This window comes from Ochotona princeps, chromosome 2 (assembly GCF_030435755.1).
Source record: "Ochotona princeps isolate mOchPri1 chromosome 2, mOchPri1.hap1, whole genome shotgun sequence".
Lineage (NCBI taxonomy): Eukaryota > Metazoa > Chordata > Mammalia > Lagomorpha > Ochotonidae > Ochotona > Ochotona princeps.
The window spans coordinates 116,112,918-116,134,159 of record NC_080833.1 but is presented as its reverse complement, the minus strand read 5'-3'; the positions used below and the strand labels follow the sequence as shown (position 1 = coordinate 116,134,159).

At 44.0% G+C, this 21,242-nt stretch overlaps 1 protein-coding gene across 2 annotated transcripts in view; it reads right to left on the bottom strand.

The window, feature by feature from the left end:
- Positions 1-18,272: 18,272 nt before the first annotated feature.
- UAP1 (UDP-N-acetylglucosamine pyrophosphorylase 1) overlaps positions 18,273-21,242 on the bottom strand; it is a 39,806-nt gene continuing 36,836 nt past the window's right edge. For both annotated transcript variants that reach the window (XM_058660558.1, XM_004589126.4), the window contains 2 exons: positions 20,480-20,546; positions 18,273-18,849 (listed from right to left, as the gene is read on the bottom strand). In XM_058660558.1, the coding sequence (XP_058516541.1) occupies positions 18,757-18,849; positions 20,480-20,546 (160 nt within the window). In that variant the 3' untranslated portion in view covers positions 18,273-18,756. The remainder of the gene's footprint in view (positions 18,850-20,479; positions 20,547-21,242) is intronic.

Sequence of the window (21,242 nt, the reverse complement as noted above, 5' to 3'; positions counted from 1 at the left end):
TTATTAAAATTACTTAATAGGTAAATTCACTTATTTTGGAAAGAGAAAATTAGAGAGAAAGAACTCATATGTTGATTTATTCCTTCAACACTCAGTGGCGTGAATGGATCCAGTGCAAACTGGGAGTTGAAAACCCAACAAAAGGTCTCCAATGTGAGCGCAAGGGACCCAAACATAAGAACCAGCACCTGCAGCAAAGGTGGAATCAGGAATAAAGCTGGAACATGAACCTAGGCAGTCAGAGGTAGATTGTGAGTTTAACCACAGCATCAAACCCCACTCAATCCTACCCTGCAATGTCTTATTCAGAACACATTTTCTTAACACCTCTGCCTTTCAGTGACCATAAATATTCATAACTTCTTCATCACTGTCAGGCTGGCCCTTAATATTTCTCTGCTAAGTAATTTTGTCTGTGCTTTTAAATGTTTTCCTTAGGAAAGTGATATTCTTTATTTATTATTCATTCCTAATTCCTCTCTGAGTCAAAGTGCCCTCACTTGTTTATGTGGTTTCTTGACAGGCTCTTTTTTCTTCTGAACAATTAAAAGTCAGCAAAAAGGTTTTATTTTGCCCCCTTTAATACAGATGTCCTTACAGTCCCCCCCCCCGCAACACATGCCTCATTCTATTACACACACACACACACACACACACACACACACACAGAAAAGGTCTCTTAAACATCACACGCTCTTCTAGTGTTCAGGGTTTCTTCTGAGAAGTCTGTTAGTCTAATGGGTTTTCCTTCACATGTAACTGGACATATTCAAACACAAGCATTAGGAATTTTTCCTTATCCTTAATTTTTGACAGTTTTGCCGTAATATACCTCAGACAAGGCCTTTTTTGATTGAGTCTGGTTGAATCTGTCCACAACTCTTGCAAGACCTGAAAATTTTCCAACTATTATTTTAGTACAGGGATCTCAATTCCTTCATCTTCTTCTTTTGTAGATATCCCTGTAGTACAAATATCTGTTCCTTCTTTTTCACGTTATTTTTGTCTGACAAAGTTATTGCAAATGTCTTCTAGCACTGTGACACGGAGAGGTGAGCCACAGTCTGGGATGCTGACACGCCATGTTGGAGAGCCAGTTTGAGTCCAGCTGCTCCACCTTGCATCCAGTTCCCTGCTATTGTGCTTGAGGAAGTACCAGATGATAGATAGTATTTGGGTCCCTGCTACCCACACGCAAGAGCTCGATGAAGCTCCAGGCTACTGGCTTCACCCTGGTCTAGCCCTGGCCATCACAGCCATCTGCAGAATGAACCAATACATGGAAGATCTCTGTCTCTGTCTCTTCTTCTTTGTCATTCTGCTTTTCAAATAAAGAAAACAACTCTTTTAAAAAATCATCTCTTCCAAATGAGAAATTCTTTCTTCTATTCGGCCTTTTCTGTTGTTGAAACTCCTGGTAATATTTGTTATTTCATGGATTGGGGAATTTTTTGTTTTGTCTCATTGCTGGGGAAACTTTCCTTTTCAAAATTTCCAATTCATTAATAGCATCTATTTCTTTAGTTTTTCATTTATATCATGTTTTCTTTTCCTCATTTCTTTGAATTGGCTGTGTTCTCTTGCCTCTGTAATTCCTTAGGATAATTATTTTTGAACAAAATTTCATATCCTTCACATTAGGATCTGTCTTTGGAGAACTATTATGTTCTTTTGCAGGTGTTGTGGTTCCTGGATGCTTCATGTTCTGTGTGTCCCTGGATTGATGCCTGTGCATCTGGAATAACAGCTCCTTCTCCTTTAATGGAGTAGGTTTCATTGGACTAGTTGAGATGGAATGTGTGGTGTCAACTTGTGTCAGGTGTAATGTGGATGCTTTGGCGTTAGTTACAGGTGAGTCCTGCTGTGTAAGACTCAATTCCAGCCACTGCCAGCATTGTGTACGAGTGCCACAATTGTCTAGCCTGCAGCAGTTTATAAAAGTAGTAGTATACCTTTGAAGTGGACGTGAATTTCCAAAGGTATGTGTCTTCAGGTCCCAGAGAGTATGTGTCAGCTACACCAGGGTTGTTGATGGTAATTGTCCAGTTCTTGGTGCTGTGGGACCCAGAGGAAGCCATCCCTTTGTCACTGTGGGCAAGCCTGCGTGATGCTGGAGGTCGTGGAACCAATGGCTGTGGCCCTGGAGTTGTGATGTGGATGGATCCTCTCCTGGGCTTTGCTGTGTGGGCTTGGTTGGTACTAAGATGCATAGCACTAATAGCCCTATCCCAGTACCAAGACTGCGTATGTCCCCATGAGGTACATAGAGGTTAGGCTAGGCATTGTGCACTGGGAAATGTGAGCCTGGGCCAATGAAATGTAGGTAGAGTTTTCAGTCTGTCCTGCAGTGTGAGCTCCAGCGACTGAAGAGTATTGTACTAATAGACACAGTCCTGAAACAGCAGGAAAAGCCTAAGTTATGTGAGGGTTATGTTCTAGCAACCAAGGACCAGAAGCAGTGTAATGGAGATAGAGCTCACTTCAGGTCCCATGGCACAATCGTGGGTGTTCTCAGGATTTATGGAGTCAACAGTCATCGTCCTGGAGCTTCAGATGGGCGTAAGAGAAATTAAGACAAGATGTAGCTCTAACCCAGATCTCATTGGATGAGCCTCAATTATGCTGGCAATTATGGACTGACAGCCATCAGTCTGAAACAGGTGAATACAAATGAGCCTCCCACAGTGAGATCATAGCATCCACAGCCACAGTCCCAAAGCTGCAGGAACAGAAGGGGCTGCCCTGAGTTCTACAGGTGTTGCTGAGGTTGGTGCTCTAGCCACCCAGGAACCTGTGAGAAGACATCCAGAGTAGGGCTTGCTCGGGTTAAGTTCTCCAGTGCCAACCTCCAGAAGGAGGGCACTTCTCTTAGATCCTTCAGAGCAAGTGACGGTGGCTCCAGGATCAGTGCTTAGGAACCCCACAGGGGCAGGATCCAGAGGAGGCTGTTCTCTGTGAAGTGTGCTGGCTCTAGTTTTGAGGGGCTAGCGGAAGCAGGGGCCTCTCTTATGTCAATGGAATTCTTCCATTGTCTAAGATAAAATGGATCTTAGCAGCTGCTATATGGAAGCAACTTGAAGCTGGGACCTTGGGAGCAAAGGAAGGCCATGCCTTTTCTAGGCACCCCAAGTAGTCACTAAGACAGCAGTTAGTTCTCTAACTGCTTTTCAAGGCAGTAGAAACTGAGGAATTCCCTGCTGGTGGACTGCTGCTTTGCGTTCATGGCGGTGCTTACAGAGCTTTCTGCTCACCTGTTCCTGACAAGATACTGTCTACCCTCATCTCCCTACGCTGGCCAGGAAGCCAGGCTAGCAGCTGCCATGTGCTTTGCTGCCCTCCGTCCATTGTCTATCAGAGTCTGTGTGCGGTGTGGAGTTCCCAATATTTGCTTCTGACAACCTCCTGGAAACTCAGTCCTTCCTTTGTTGTTCTGGTTCTTTCCAGGTGGGAGGTGAGTGCAGGACCTCTCTATCCAGCTTTCTTCTAAACTTCTTGTATATAAATAAATGTGAAATTAAAAAAAATTTCATCAAATAGATTAAAATAAGCACATACACACACACACAAAAAAAACAGAAATGTGGAGAAAGCAAAGTAATACACACGAAAGAGGTAATGAAGATGCGTAAAAGCTTTAGGTCAACTTTGTTATTCTCCAAGCAAGCTGAGGGTGACATATGGAAACAGTGCTGTTCTAAAAGAACCATAATTATTTAAGGCAGAGATCCTAGAATTTAAATAAATATGATAAATAAGATTTTTGAAGTTCAAATGATCAGAGAGGCTGGGAGGAGTGAGAACTCATTATTGATTCTACGTCTGTAGACCCAGTACTGGCCATCGGGATCGTCAGGAGAGTGGAGCAGCAGATGGAAGATCTGTGTGTGTGTCTTCCTTCTCTCTCTGCATTTTTGCCTTCCAAATAAACAAATAAATCTAACACACACACACACACACACACACAGTAACAAAGCTCCTACAGACACTTGGAAAGTGAGTCAGAAGATGGAAAGTCTCTCTCTCTCTCTCTCTCTCGCTCGCTCTCCATCTTCCTCACTTTTCTTCTCTCCTTCTCTCTCCCTGTCACTATATCTTCCAAATAAGTAAACATCTGGTGACTACTAAACAACCCTATGAAGAGGTAAAATATTGTGTGATAATTAAAATAAATGTATTTAAATACTTAAAACAGGGGGAAATTAGACAATGAATTCTTCAAGAAAATAAAACAAAAGAAAAAGGGAAATAGATTGGAAATATGAAAAGCTGTGGGAAATTCAGCAGGTGCAGCAACTCACAGAAGTTAAGAAAGGAGGTAGCAAGGAAAATGAAGAGAAAATTGTCAAAGCACTAATACGAAAGCTAAGAATGTCTTCAAAATATTAGAGAAAATTGTTCTGGACTTGAAGATTGTACTCGTAAAAGAACATATCAGGGGCAACAATCAGTAAAAACGTTGAAAAGTACATGAGCTCACCTGTCATGCACACTTGCTTGGAAGGTCACGCTGGCATGTTCTTTGTCACAGCAAGGGAGTAAGACAGGAAAGACACAGAAAGGAGGAAAACCACATAGAAAAAGTTCAAAAGAAAACCTGGATGAAAGCTACGCAGGAGGCTCGGAGACCCACCTGCTCGGGGCGGGGAGGGAGGATGAAGGGACCTAAGCTATGTGCCTGATGTGTGTGAGTGTTTTGAAAGTACTGTTGCTCTGCATTTGTGGAATTTGGAGTATTGGAGATAAACTAGCAGTAAATAATTAAAAACTAGCTAAATGGGAGCAAATGTGCGCACTATTAAATTCAGATTAAATAGAAATCAGCATAAGAAAGCATACTAGTATTATTTTGGGGGGGAAGTATGGGGCATATCTACATACTTAAAATGTGAAAGCTAATGTTGGTTCAATCAAATATTGTGTTATTTCTGTTTTCAGAGACTATTGGGAGAACACAGGGAGATAAGAGAAGTTAGAAGAAAGCAAAACCTTCATCCGCCATAACAGAAATTTAATTATGTTTTTAAATGATAGGATAACGAATGATAATACACACCCATTGGAATGTGAATATGGGGGGGGGGGGATGAAAGCAGATACCAAAAGAGAAATTTATAAGAGTTTAATGTGGCTCCTGTGGGGTAAGAGACCTAGATAGACAGGTGAATATTTTTAAATTAAAGGCCATTCACTGACATGTAATTTCCTAAATGCATCAAGAGAAGCCATTGGAACGTGCTATTTTAGGATAAGAAATGTATGCAGTTTCTGCAGTCCGTGTTACTGCTGCTGTTCAGCCCTGCCTCAGACCTGGACTTTGTCCTTCCCCGTCTGCCCTCACGGTGCCAGCACTCTCAGTACAGATGCCTCCTGCTCACTGACGCCAGCTCTGACCTTTGTCACCAACTAGCAGTGCCACCTGCTTTCCAGCGCTCAGTTGTCTCATCTGTAAGATGAAGTGCTCAGAATATTTAAATCTGAAAATGGGCGGGGATCGCAGAGACCCATTTGCGTGGTTCACGTGGGGCAAGGAGCATCCCTGAAATCTTGACAGGGTGAGAGACTCCTGGGGCGTTCACACTGTGCTCCAAGGCTGAGTGAACTTCTAGGAGCTTGCTAAGGCGGAGTTCTTGCCAGAGTATTTGAAAATACTGCCCTCTGCTGCACAGAAACCAGGATTGCAGGAACCAAGGCCAGCCAGGACAAGGCTCCAGGAGCGGAGCCGACACACACAGGAGCTGGCGGAGAGAACGTGCCGAGGAGAAGCGGAGAAGCGAGAAACCAAGCCTCCCATACCTGCTGAAGCGGACACATTCTGAAGCCGCAGGACTTCATGTTAGCTTATCCTTACTCCGGAGCTCTGCTCACATAAGCACCCTGATAGGCAGGGCCAGTTAGACTGAGACTAGCAACGGGGTCTAGAAGTGCAGCCACATTCCACAGGGCTCCAGACAGCTCCAGACACAAGCTTGTCTGAGCATCATGGTTCACAAAAATTTTAATGCAAAGATAGAAAGGTGAGGGGACAGCGAGGTGGCGTAGCATGCTAATCTTCACCAGTAAGTGCTAGTATCCCACACGGATGCCAGTTCATATCCTGACTGCTCCACTTCCAATTCAGCTCCCTACTTGTGTAGCCTGGATAGATGGACCAAGTACCCATGCGGGGAACCTGGAAGAAGCTCCAGGCTCCTGGTTTCAGATCATTTCAGTTCTGACCGTTGCAGCCATGTGGGGAATGAGCAATGGATGGAAGATCTTTCTGTCTTTCCTCTCTGTAAATATGCCTTTCAAATTTAAATAAATTGTTTCCTTAACAGATAGGAGGGCAAGGCAAAAATAGATTGTCTATTCGGGTTGGCGTTAGGACACAATTGCTACAGTGTTGGCATTCCATGTAGGTGCCAGTTTGACTCCCTGGTGCAGTCCCCATCCAGCTCCCTGCTGAGATACCTGGGAAAAGCATCGGAAGATGGCCCAAACCCCTATACCTACAAAGGAACCCAGATGAAGCTCCTGTCCCCTGGCTTTGGCTTGGTCCAGCCCTGGCCACTGCAGCCATTTGGGGAGTGACCCGACAGTTTTCTCTCTCTATTCCCCCCTCTCTCGCTCTGTAACTCCGGCTTTTAAATAAGCCAAAACATTTTTTTGAAAATATTCTTACAAATAAATATTGGTTCAAAGAGTTTCTATGGATCTTTTATGGATATTATTAATAATAGGCCCATAAGCAATTGAAGTTAGTCTTACAACTTTGTTCTCTGCAGGAAGAGTTTTCAACTTTCAACTGCAAACCAAGGCACGCTGTGCGATTTTTTTTTTCCGTCTTAATCTCCGGAAGCAAGCTGTCAACATCCCACTTCCCAACTGCTTAGTGAATGCTATTACATAGAATTTTGTGTCCCGGGGCCTTTGTCTTTAAGACTGACTGCTGCCCAGTTCCATCTGTCAGACGCACTGCCCTTCAGTGTGTCTTTTGTGAACAGTGAGGACATGCGCTCAGGGAAGGGAAAGAGGTTGAGAAAAACCTTTTTTATTGAAACAATTACATTTGAGCCTAATTCTACTCTCAAATGCATCATGACTAGTCATTCTCAGAACTGTTCTTCGGTGTGCCTGCAAACACATGTGCATACACACACAAAGAGGAAATGTGCCCCAGACCCAAGAACAATAATTGGCTTTGGGCTGGTATTGCAGAATCTTGTTGTGTTTCCCTTGTTTCGTAGTAACTTGAGTGTGTCCAGGTGACAGCCATCTGGTCCTCTGTGATGACAACCCTTGCTCCTTGGAGAATGAATCCATCTCTTACCAGCGGCCTTTCCCCGGGACCACTAATTAAGCTAACTGAACGCAGGTGTTCTCTCTTCAGCCTCCGTTATTTTTTTCATTTATCCTCAACTCTAATGGCTCACTAACCATAAAGCAGGGATAGGTGTCTGGCTCTTGAAAGGCCTGCATCCCATTTCCAAGAAAATAGACTGGATTTCCAGCTTTGCCTCCTAACTTCTGCCTGCTAACACAGACCCCAGTGGCAGTTGAAGGAGGCAACTGGATTTGTGCCACCCACCTGGGAGATCGGGATGACATTTCTGCCTCTGGCTGCTTGCTTCAGCCAAGCCCTGGCCACTGCAGTCAGAGCTCTCTCTTCCCCTCCCCCAACCCCTATCCCCGATATTTTTAACCACATTTTTTTTACTCCTTAAAAGGCTAAGGATGTACTTACAGCATTTCAGAATGTTGTTGGGGTGAGGAGGTGCGGCAGGAAGCTGTGCAGCAAAAGCTTTGATTTCAGAGGTGTCGGACTTGGATTTTAGTTCCCAGGCTGCCGTTACCGGTTAGGAAATCTTAAGAACTTATTCAAACTCTCTGACCAATGAATTACCAATGAAGTTTCAAGACTTCAAAATGACAAGGGGGGGTAGGAAATCTTTAGTCTTTTTAAATTAATGTGTAACTTCAAAGAAATTCTGCCTAAATTTTTTTAAGATTTATTTTTATTTCAAAGGCAGATTTATTTATTTATTTATTTATTATTTTTAATTCATTAATTACATTGTATTATGTGACACAGTTTCATAGGTACTGGGATTCTCCCCACCCCTCCCCAAACTCTCCCACCATGGTGGATTCCTCCACCTTGTTGCATAACCACAGTTCAAGTTCAGTTGAGATTCCCCCATTGCAAGCATATTTTTACTGAGAAGGAAGAAGAGACAGACAGAAAAAGATTTTCTATCCACTGGTTCACTCCCCAAATGGCCACAACAACTGGAGCTGAGGCAATGTGAAGCCAGGAGCCAGGAGCTTCTTCTTGGTCTCCCAAGTAAGTGCAGGGTCCCAAGACTTTGGGTCATCCTCTGCTGTTTTCCCAGGCCACAGGCAAAGAACTGGATCAGAAACAGGGCAACCAGAACACACACCAGAGCTTATGTGGCATACCAGCACTTGTAGGCAGAAGGTTGAGATATGCCACTGTCACAGCCCCAGCTCAATGAAGTTTTACAAATGTATCAGTAGCTGTTGCTCTTCAAAATACGGGAGAATTCCAGCACTCAGCAGGCTCCCTTGTGCTTCTCAACTCAATTGAAACTGCTTGCATGGGACTTTATTATTTTTTTTTTCACCATGGATTCATTTCATCAATTCTTCCGTATCACATGTATATGTTAACATAGCATACACCTCTTTTTGTGTCTTGTTCCTTCCTCCTGAGAATTTTGCTATGCTAAATAGATGCTTAGCTTTAAAAAGCTGCCAGAGTGCTTTCCACAATAATCATGCCACGCTACATGGGCACCAACAATCAATCTATGAGAACTCCATTTCCTTGCCAGTGTTTAAAAACATCGTCAAGGGGCCCAGAACAATGGCTCAGTGAGCTAATTCCCCGCTCTTCAAGTGCTGCGATCTCATATGGACCCTGGTTCACACCCAGACTTCTCCACTTTCCATTCAACTCCCTGCTTGTGTGTCCTGGGAAAGCAGCAGAGGATGGCCCAAAATCTTGGACCCATGTGCCCCTGTGGGAGAACAGGAAGAAGCTTTGGCTCCTGGCTTTGGATTGGCTCAGTTCTGCCATTCCAGCCACCTGAGGAGTGAACCAGTGGATGGAAGATCTTTTTCTGGCTCTCCTTTCTGTAAATCTGCCTTTCCAATAAAAATAAATACATCGTTAAGAAAGAAAAGCAAAAAGAAGAAAACATCGTCATGGTTTTAATCTCCACTCCCCTAATGACATTTAGTGTCTTCATGCTGCGCATTGACTATTGATATCTCCTCTTATTGAACTAACTATTCAAATCTCTTGTCCTTTTTCCTTATTGGGTTTCCTTATTGGGTTTTGGAAATACATATTCTAGATGCAAGTTCTCTATCTTATACATGATTAGCAAATACGTTATAAAATTTTACAGCCACTTCCCTCATCTTCAATGTTCAAGAACAAAAGTTTTAATTTTGACTAAGTTCTATATTTTTTTCTGTTTTGATTTGGGTTTTTAGTGACAGAGCCAAGAAATTTTGGCATGACTACAGATCACATAGATTTATTTTCTGCTAAAAGTTTTATATAGCCTTTGGTTTTACATTTAGCTCTGTCTTTTCCAAGTTAATTTTTATACATGGGGCATGTACGTATAAATTTCACTTTTGCTTATAGATATATCATTCAGCACCATTTATCTAAAAGACTTTTTTTTTCCATCGAAATGCTTATGCACCTTTGTTGAAAATCAATTAATGAGGCCAGCATCGTATCACAGTAGGATAACTTGCTTTTTGTAACACCTGCCTTCCGTATTGGGTTCCCAACTTGGTCAGAACCCTGGTTGTTACACTTCCAGCCCAGCTCTACTAATACACCTGGGAAAGCAGCTCAAGAAGGGACAAGGATCCAAGCAGGTAGACCCATCATACACAGTTGGGAGACCAGGCTGGAACACCTGGTTCCAGGCTTGTGACTTGTCTAGCAGTCTTAATCATTTCAAGAACAACAAGTCATTTGAGTCCTAGTCATTTAAAGGAGCCATTTGAGAAATGAACTAGTAGTAGTAAGAGTTCTGTCTTGCCCTCCCTCTCTGTAACTCTGCTTTTCAAATAAATATTTTTGGGGGGCCCACCACGGTAGCCTAATGGCTACTGATATCCCATATGGGCATCACTTTGTATCCCAACTGCTCCATTTCCTGTCCAGCTCCCTGCTTGTGGCCTGGGAAAGCAGTGGGGGATGACCCAAAGCCTTGGAACCCTGCACCTCTGTGGGAGACTCAGAAGAAACTCCTGGCTCCTGGCTTTGGATTGGTGCATCTCCGGCCATCCTGACCGCTTGCGGAGTGAATCAGCGGACGGAAGATCTTTAAGTCTTTCCTTCTCTCTGTAAAATCTGACTTTCCAATAAAAATGCACAAATGTTCAAATAAAGAAATATTTTTAAAAAGTGTGTGTCATTCAAAAGCTTATTTTAAAAAAACTTTAAGAAAAACACTAACCCATAATGCCATCACCTTAACATTTCACTTTAACTTCCTTCAGTCTGAAATGGGTAATATTTTTAAACCAAATTATTCATTAGCTTTCCCCTTTTCCTTTTCTAGCATCTCACCCCCATTTCAGGAAATGAGTCACAGAAGTACACAATTTAGCAAGGCCCTATTTAGGGAGGTTCTTTCCAGTGGTTTGAGATGTTTGGCAAGTAGAATCATCTTGCCAGCAGACTTGATTTGCAGCGTGAGCCATTATTATCAAGTGATGTGGTCTTCGCTGTGTCTACATAGCCAGAACACATCTGAACCCTTGGTCGTTCATTGTTACATCATGTCTGTACTTTTCAAGGCAATATTTCTCATTGCTTGCTGCCCTGTAGAAACGTCTGATACACAATAAATTAGATGAAAGGTTTCCACAGACTAATTTAGAATCATGAGCACTAGAACTGGAGTTAAGAACCTGTATGCTTTCAGAATCTCTTCAATGACTGATAAGATCTGGAGTGTTTAGAAACCATTGTTGCAGCAACTCAATTCTCTTGGTTAGTTCTTGCCAGTTCCATCTTCCGTCTTTTTTTTTTTTTAGATTTATTTATTTTTATTGGGAAAGACGAATATACAGAGAGGAGGAGAGACAGAGAGGAAGGTCTTCCGTCTGATGATTCTCTCCCCAAGTAACCACAATGGCTGGAGCTGAGCCAATCCGAAGCCAGGAGTCAGAAGCCAGGAGCTCTTCCAGGTCTCCCATGCGAATGCAGGGTCCCAAGGCTTTGGGCCGTCCTCGACTGCTTTCCCAGGCCACAAGCAGGGAGCTGGATGGGAAGCAGAGCCGCCAGGATTAGAACCGGTGACCATATGCGATCCCAATGGGTACAACGCGAGGACCTTAACCACTATGCTATCGCACTGGGCCCCATCTTCCATCCTTTTACCAAAACTGACTAAGCATTTGAAATAATAAAATTCACTTAAGATGTTTAAGATGCTTCTTTTTAGTTTCTGGTCTGTTTCTTTTCTAATTTATGCCCCTTTAGGTATCATCCTTAAAAAAAACATTTAATTCGTGTCTTCAAATTCTCTTACACTGTTGATTCAAGGTGAAAGGCTATGAAACACAATTTTCTGAGCCTCATCCTCAAACACAAAATGCATAATCCTGAGAACTTATAGTTCTTTTTTGTAACTATTTTTATTTTTGATGATTTTTACATAATTGATTAGGGTGATAAGGGTCAAGGGCTACAGGAAGGTGGGTGAGATCACCATTTCCACATTCTCTTTTTTTCCTTCCTTATATCTGGGGGAAGTGGAGAGATAAGGAGAGAAGTCACACCCAGCCTCCAAACCACCCCAGGGTCCCCAGTGTGGGGCACGCTCCGAGGGTCCTGCTCAAGAGGTTTGATAGTTCAACATTTCTGAATTACTGTGGATCTCTCCACTCCAAGCACGGTGAAATTTCTCCAGAATTCACTGACACAGTCTGCGTTAGAGTCTCTGTTTGCCCAGGTATTCACTGTCAACACTTGGCTGGGGTAGTTGATCGATTTGTTCTGTCCTCTGTCCTCTGTTGTGGTACCAGGTGCCCTCTGAAGACTCCAGTGTACTGCCATATCCTCCATGTGCACCCAGACATACCGTCCACTGCTCCATCTAAGCCACCAAAGAGGCCCAGGTAAGACACATGCACTCCATGGTCAGATCTTGCAGCCTGCAATTCTCTCCATGCTTGGGGTTCTGAGCCAGAAATTCAGATGTGGGGAATCCCCAAAGAAACCTCATCTGAGGTGATCCCAGACCTGACTATTATGTGTGCTTCCCATTTGAGGATCCGACACAGTCTGTCGCCCCAATCAGTTTAAGCATATGTTAGTGGTTGCAGTTGCTGGGTCAGTTCCATCTTCCAATCCTGCCCTCTGCGCAAACCAGTGGGTGTTGCAGTCCAGCCTGATCCTGCGCACCACGCACTCGGCTTTCAACAAACCAGTGGGAACTGCAGCTTAGTCAAAGCTACCCACAACAACCCCCACCAGGCCTGCCCCCTGCCCTGGTTCCCATGCTTACCACTGTGAACAGCAGACTGGTCCAGTCCATCCCACATCCCATTCAGCTCTCATACATGTCAATGGGCATTGAAATCTGTATCAATCCAAACAGCCCCACTATCCAGCCCACACACATGCTGGTAGGTGCCACACTTTGTCTAGCCATGCCTTCGCCAGTCCTGATTCTCTTGCTCACCAGTGGGAGTGGCAACCCAAGAGGAAGGTGCCAACTGTTTCCCTACTGAGTCCACTCCCACTCCCAGATCTTGCACTGTCCCAGTGGTTGTGCAGTTTAGCTTGACAGAGTTTGCACCCTGTGCTAGCATCTGTCAGCTACTGCTGCTTCAAAGCCCGACCAACCCAAACTCACTCTGATTTATGCTTGCACTAGTAGGAACAGTCAACCCAACCTGGCTTTTCCCTGGTCCAGCGGGCATGAGGTCAACAGGTGTTGTAGACCTGCATGACCTAATCTGCCCCCATCCCAACTCTCACATTTACCAGTCAGAGCGGTGTCCAGCAGGGGAGCTCCACGCAGCCACCCTACCAGCTTCTTGCCGCCCCACCCCCATCTTGGTCTCACATGTGCTGGTTGGGTGCTGTGGCCCAGTCTGGAATGGCCTGTCTCACCTCGACATTTTGCCAGTGGGTGCTACAGGTTAGCCAGACCCAACCCACCTGAAATTCCAGCTCACACTGGTGGGGGCTACAACCTAACCCAGCCCAGCCAGCCCTCAGTCCTGGTCCTCATGTGAACTGGCTTGTGTTGCAACCCAACCCTGCCAAACCCACACTCCATTCTGGTGCTCAGATTTGCCAGCAGGTGATATGAACTGGCCCAGCCTAGTTTGCCCCTGACCTAAGCCAGATTTACACCCATGGGTACCATTGGTTGGCCTGGCCTGGGCTGTTCTCTACTGTGGTTCTTGCACTCACCTGCAGGGACTGTGTCCCAGTAGAGGTTTTCCCAAGCTCCTCCATCAGAAACTCTCCCAATGCCAGATCCCGTGCCCATCAGTGGGTCCATGGGCCAGCCTTACTTAGTCCACCTCCTGTTCTAGCAGTAACAGTGGCCTTTCCTGACTAGCCTTCAGCCCATTCTGGTTTTTACTATTGGGTGTTATAGCCCAGTCAAGCCTGGTCCACATCCAGACACAGCTCACAAATGGCTCAGCAGGGATAGAGATCTAGCCTAGCCCATCCTACACTTACCCTGGTTGTTATGAGCACCAGTAGGTGGCTAGAGTCTAGCATAGTCTAGCACACTCCAGATTCAGTTTACACTTGTGCCGAGGGACACAGCAGCCATGTCCAGACCAGATAGCAGCCCCCACTCTGGCCCCCACACTCACCAGTGAGAACCACAATCCAGCCAGGGCATCTCCTTAGTTTCCCAACCAGGCCTTTTCTCAGCCATAGATCTTGCACATGCCAGTGATTGCTCTGACTCAGTTTAGCATAGTCCCTCACCTGTCTTTCTCTTTGTCTTTGGATGCTTAGCCTAGTCTGTTCCAGTCCCAACTCTCACTGGTGGGTGCTGGAACCTGGCCCTGCTCAGTCAGCTCCCATCCCTGGTCATGCAAACTGGTAGATGTGACAGCCTAGCCCAGCATGACCTGTACTCCAGCCTGGTTTCTGCACTTGCCAGAAAGCTAAGGTTTGCTTGGTCATGCCCAGTCTGACCCTTCCAAAACCAAACCACACATTAGCCAATAGTTGGAGTTACCTTTCCCAGCTTAGCTGACACCCCCAGGCCTGGACCATGTGCTCACCAGTGGGACCTATGACCTACTAGAGGAGTTTCCCACATTCCTCTACTCGGCCCATTCCCAGACCCAGGTTTCATGCATGCCAATGGATGTTAGGCCCTTGCCCAGCATAGCCTGCCCTTCCATCTTGGCCTTGTATGAGCTGGTAAATGTTGCAGCCGGGCCTGTTCTGCACCCTGTTTTCGGCTGCACACACAGTTGTTGTGGCCTGGACCTGCTCTGACTATGCTCAGGCTGTACCTGTGAGTGATGGCAGGTTCCAGGGTTACACCTAGCTCAGCCCATCCCCACCCCAACTCTTGAGCTAACCGGAAGGACTTGAGTTTCCACAGGATTTGGTCCACATTCCCCCACACACAGAATCTACCCCAGGACCTGGTTCTTCCATGTGCTGATTAGCTTGCACATGGCCCTTCCTCATGTGACCCATTCCCTGTCCTGACATTCAGTTAAGCACTGGGATCTAGCCCTTCTAGACAGGTTTCCAGACCTACTTCTCGTGTGGACTGGCATGTGGTGGTCAGCAATGTTCCATGCTAACAAGGAACAATACTCAGGAATATAGTGTGGGCTGGTATATTGGTTTGACCCATACAGATCTTCAAATCTCTCCCCTCCAAACCACCAGGTCTCAGTTTCCTCACTTACCTGCAAGTACGGTGGCCCTGGCATTGGAGTCCCTCAGGATTCATTCCTCACCTACATGTACAGTGGTCTTATCCATGGATGTGCTTAGGTAGTGATTCCACAGCCTCAAATCCCCAGAGCACGCAGTCAGGTGGCCAGTGAGTGAAGCCCGGTGCTGGTTTTTGCTCTGGTTACCCCAAATCCCAGGATTTGCTCACCACTTGGCAGTGGTGGCTGGGATTAGGGCCCAAAGCAACAAATCCGGCCTGGCTCAGGTACCCCTAGCAGCCACCACTCTGCTGGGAGCTCCATCCACTCAAGCCCTGAGAACAAACTTACCTTGGCCAGAACTTAGAATTCTAGCAAGTCTCCAGGTACTTGATCAGAGAACCATACTTACAAAATTCTGTTAACAAATTTTTTAATCAATCTCTTATGTTGTTAATTGCTTGGAAACTTGATATAGTTAAGTGACCTTGTATCCATAGAATAATTATCAATTTCCTTTTAGTAATACTGAATTCTGAATCACAATAATTGCATCCTAAGGAAGTGAAATCAATACATCTGACTTATATATCGATGTAAAATGATTTGTTTTATATTATGTAAAATGATGGAGTTATGAATTATGTAAAATGATGGAGTGCCTACTACAGGCAGTGTGGCTCTGATTACAAAGGTACTCACTGATATTTCTTAATTCATATTAGGATTATTAAGGTACATTTTCTTATCAGTATAGTCTGACTCCAATTTAAGGGAAAACTAGCTATATACTTAAAATAACAGGAGTAATGGTTAATTTCAGATTGACTGGACTAATGGAAGATCAGATAACTGACAAAAACTTGTTTCTGGGTGTCTGTGAGGGTGTTTCAGAAAAGCAGTAGACCCAGTAAAGAAAACCTTCGTCAACACAGAAGAGCATCAGCCATCCATTGCAGGAAAAAAAAAAGGTAGATAGATGAATCTGCTTGTCCTGTGCTTGGACATAATTCTTATGTCCTCAAACATCAACCCTTCTCATTCTTTGGCCTTCAGACTCAAACTAGAACTTAAATCACTGGGTCTCCTGAATCTCTAGCCTTCTTGGAACTGGAATTAAAACAGTGATTATCCCAGGTCTCCAGCTTACCAAACGAGCGTGGACTTTCCTCGCCTCCTTGATGGCATGAATCCCTGATCATCTTTCTGTAAAGCCAAACATCTACAGAGTGCATTGTTTGTTTCTTTGGAAAACTCCAATACAGCAATCTTTTTTTTTTTTTAAGAGGTAGAGAGACAGCATTTCCATCCATTGGTTTACTCCCCAAATGCTCAAAATGGTCAGGCGGGAGCCAAAACTTGGGAATGCAATCCAGCCTCCCACCCAGGTGGCAGCAACCCAGCGATCTGAGCAGTCACCGCTGCCTCGGGGAGGGCCTGTTTCAGCACTCTGGTTAATTCTTATTGCACTTAATCCCTGACATCTAAGTACTACATTAGCTTTCAACTGTGTTCTATGAATTATGAAAAAAAACTTAAAAATGTTATTTCTAACAGGAATGCAAACTTTGTAGTAAGGCTTGGATTCTGTTACACATTTTATCTCCTAGTTGATATTCTGGGCATGTGGCAGGCACTCAGTCCAACTGGATGACTCAATCATTACTTCCCAAGAAGCTTTTTCTAAACTGGGACTACAGAGGGTCACAAATTGCCAGAATTTTGGTCTCAACCAAAAAAAGTTTTTAAAACAAAACAAAAAAACCTAGATTTACATGTCAGTGTTTTATAATCTGTATTCTGGGCGCCTTGCTGAATTATGCATGATTTTTCCTTGCTTCCTTTTACCTACATAACTAAGATTTGATACACAATGATGAATCGCAATGATAAAATGCCGGAGACAGAAAACTAGGATTTGAAAGAAACAAAATCAAGCATCAGGAATGATCTCCAAAACAGAATAAAGCAGAATTGTTTGCTTTATCTGCCAGCAGATGTCAGTGTAAACATCTGTGAAGCTTCTATAATCATTTGTGACTAATGGTAAACATGAAGCAGGTATAGTTTGATTGACATAAAATGGCTATTAACTATCATATCATTTTTATCACATTATTGCCAAATGATTCTAATTCATATATTTTTTAAATGTTGTACCCAATTCCGTATTTTCTGAGTGACTATTTGACAAGAATATTGAAATATACACAATGCCATCAACATATAACCTCATGGCTCAATGGTTCTCTGACTTCTTTCTCATCATCTCCAACATTCCCCAATTATGGCTCCTCTCCATTAACACTACCACCCAATACCAAGCTTCCTTTCCCTAGGGTGCTGGATGATCTTAAAAACAGGTGAGGGGATCGAAGGGTGAAGGTGCAGAGGGAAGACATGACTCACACATCCAGGGGCTACAGATCGGCGGGTCTGCCCTTGCAACCTACGTGGAGCTGATTCTCAAACTTCACACAGCCTTCTGAGAAACGGGGTGGATGACAAGAACAAACTTTGGACTGTTGTTGAAATCAAATGAGAGAAAATATGATAGATGCAGCATTCAGACCTTAGGAGCAGAAACTAGAGGTAGATAATGAGCAGAATCAATGCATGCCCTTTTCACAACAGGAATCTTTAAGCAAAAGAGCCATCCATGGCATTGCATCCTGAGGCAAGACATGAGCAGAAAATAAAGTTAATTTCTTCTTTAGAAATAATTTTTAGAAACTTTCATTTACCCTACATTTTAGGTCAATTCGTGTTACATAAAATGCATTATAATGTATTTTCATGCAAGTTGTATTTTAGACATAAACTGCACGTTAGTCACTGCGATGACCAATGGCTCTTACGTAAAGCACCACCTTTCTCTTATAGAAGTGCAGCAAAAACAAACAAAAAAAAAAAAAAGGAAGAAGAATTTGATTAATCCTGAAAAAAATCCAGGAACTACATTCTTCTGATTTCCTACATGCCATCAGATATTTGCACAAAATAGGGAAACAAGGTCTCTCCACCTTGACACTGAACAGGTAACTCTCTGGGGAGATGTCCTGGGCACTGCACACTGCTCATGATGTCTCATCCCTCCACGCATTAGCTGTCACCCATACCATCTTATCCCGCTAACTGTGACAACCAAAAATGTCTCTGAACATCGCTAAATGCCCTGTGTTAAGGGAATTTTTAGTTGAGAGCTTTTACAAAATAATAGGAAAGTAAATCAAAGTCAGATATTCATTGAAAAAAGCTCTGTGACTACAACCTCGGAGAATCGATGTGTTTTCACGTGCTTCACCCATGTGTCCCGGTTCGTCTTTTCCCAGTAGAGTATCGCCTCAAGGTACACGCCACACTCCAGAGACCAGAAGATAACTTTATTTGGCTGTCCAATTATTTTCTTATAAAACCTCAGTGTTTGCTAAAATAAAACAAATTTTTAGTACCATAGAAACTTTGTTGCATGTACAACATAATATTACTATGTACAACTTCAAAAACAAATGCTTCCAGCTCCAAGCAAAGTGCTGTTGGAACATCCTGACTACAGTTAATGCTGCAGGAAATTTCCTGTATATCCAATGGTCTCCTTGGCTTGGAAAAAAAAATTTTTATACAGTTGAAGATATAAATAAAAGCTTCAGTGAGCTGATCATCAGAAAAATGCTATCTGAAGTCCGGTCATCTAATCCTCAGGATGATCATTGTCTAAGAGTTCAATGAGAAAAGTCAATCTCCATAGATATTGCAACTTGGGTCCCTACCAGACACCCTGCAGGTTCACAGCTGGTCTACCAAAAACAAAAGCTATTCCTCTCGTGGTGGCACTCGGCGTCTTGTTCATATGCCATTTTTCACCAGCTCATGGACTCCATTCTCATCAATGATCAGAGGTGCATGAAATTCTTTATCTGCCACATAACTTTCTAGTCCCTGAAAGAAAGACAAAAACAAAACGAAGTAAAATTAGTGGGTGCTTATCATGCAAGGCTGGACTTCCTGGCTTCAACATGCACACCTAGATTTGGGTTGAGAGGAAGAATACAGATATCAACAGTCATTTACCACGCAGTTTTGAAACTAAGCTTAAGGACTCACGGAAACAAAAACAACATCATCAAAAACGAATCTGACCATAATCTCCAAAGTTAAGATGATGTTCTTTCATCCTATAATCATCACCCAGTAGACCTAACAAGGTGATTGTCACTTATGCTACAATGAAGCAGCCCCAACAAGGATCCCCAGGAAAAAAATTCATACTTGGAAAACACAGAAATCCTTACACTCAGGTTTTAGAAGTGATCGTATAAAGTATATGAACAAAACAGAGCCCTAAAACAAAGCACACTGCATTAAAAAGTGCCAGATGGGGCCTGGCATGATAGCCTAGTGACTAAAGTCCTCGCCTTGCACATGCCAGGATTCCATATGATCGTTGGTTCTAATCCCAGCGGCCCTGCTTCCCATCCAGCTCCCTGCTTGTAGCTGGGAAAGCAGTCAAGGATGGCCCAAAACCTTGGGACCCTGCACCCACGTGGGAGACCCAGAAGAAGCTTCTGGCTTCTGGCTTCAGACTGGCTCAGCTCCAGCCATTGTGGTCACTTGGAGAGTGAACCATTAGATGGAAGATCTTCCTCTCTGTCTCTCCTCCTCTCTGCATATCCACTTTTCCAATAAAAATAAATAAACCTTTTTTAAAAAGTGCCAGGTGATTTAGCTAAAAAACAAGGGCCTGGCACGGTAGCCTAGTGGCTTAAGTTCTCGCCTTGAAGGCACTGGGATCCCATATGGTCACCGATTTGAATTCAGGCAGTCCCACATCCCCTCAAGCTCCCTGCTTGTGGCTGGGAAAGCAGTCAAAGCCTTGGGACCCTGCCCCCGCATGGGAGACCCAGAAGAAGCTCCTGGCTTCAAATGGGCTCAGCTCCGGCCGTCATGGCCACTGGAGAGTGAATCCGTGGAAGATCTTCCTCTCTGTTTCTCCTCCTCTCTGTATAACTGACTTTCCAACAAAAATAAATAAATAAAATAAGTCTTAAAAACAAAAAAAGACTGGTGGCTAGCACTGTGATGTACAGCTAAAACTACCACCTGTGGTACCCAGCATCTCACGCTGTGCTGGGTAAAGTTCCAGCTACTGCTACTGGCTGGGGAAAGCTGCAAAAGGTGGCCCAAGGCCTTGGGCCCCTGTACCCTTGCAAGAGACCCAACAGAAGCTCCTGGCTCCTGGCTTGCAACAGGCCCAGCTCCAGCCAATGCAGCCACCGAGGGAGTCAACCGGGAGATGCAAGACCTCCTCCCGCTGTCTCTTCTTCTCTTTGTAAATCAAATGAAGTAAATGTAAAAATCGAAAAACACCAAGACTGCATTTTTTAAAGGCCTGTTGCGTATAAGGGATAGGTAAAACAGGCTCGCCATCACAGACTTCTGCGATCGGCAGTTACTTCACTGTGGGATAGACGGCAAGCTGCAACCAGAACTGATACAGCTGCACAGGTCCTTCCCAGGACGAGCTGCTTGGGCAGGGCCGCCAGAAGCAAGGGGAGGCAAGTGAACTTACCTCTCCGGCGTAGGAGATGAGAGGAGAGATTTCACATTGGATTGGGACATCGTTGGCATCTTTCAAGCTAAGAGAAAAAAGCAAGTGTTAGTGGAGGCGGAACTGCTCTAACAATCAGTTCAAGCCTTCCAGTTACCTGCCAGAGTGAAAGTGCAGAGAAGCTTGCAGGTAACGAATCCCGCTGCTTAAACAAGTAGGGTAGGTCCTACCATAAACAGGCACCACATTCTGCAAGTTCAATGAAATTCTTACGGTCAGAAAGACACTATTTGGGACAAATGTAAAGAACTGCTAGGAGCTCCATACAGCATTTCACCAACAGTCATGCACTCTTCCTGTAGTTAGCGCTAACTTCGTAACATTTCATGGTTTCATTCTGGTCAACCAAAGGCTTATAGGCCTACTACTAGATGGTCTGAATCTTTCATTTTTTGTTTTAAGCCTCACCACAACCTTGCAAGTATTAACGCCGACAAACATTGTAAAGGTTGCATTTCAATATAGTACCTACTTAAATATGAATACTTTTTAAAGTTAGTTAAAAATTAGAAACTCGATCTTTCAGTCATAATGATTACATCTCACTAATGGCTAATGACTACATAACACAGGAATGCAACATTGACTTTACTGTAGAAAATTCTCACTACCACGCTGAAGATCAGTTCAGTATTTCACAGTACGCGGTTACTCTTGGACAACTCAAATCTCTTAGACGAGCTGAGCTGACTTATCCACTTTGCTTCAAAGACCTCTGTTCCCC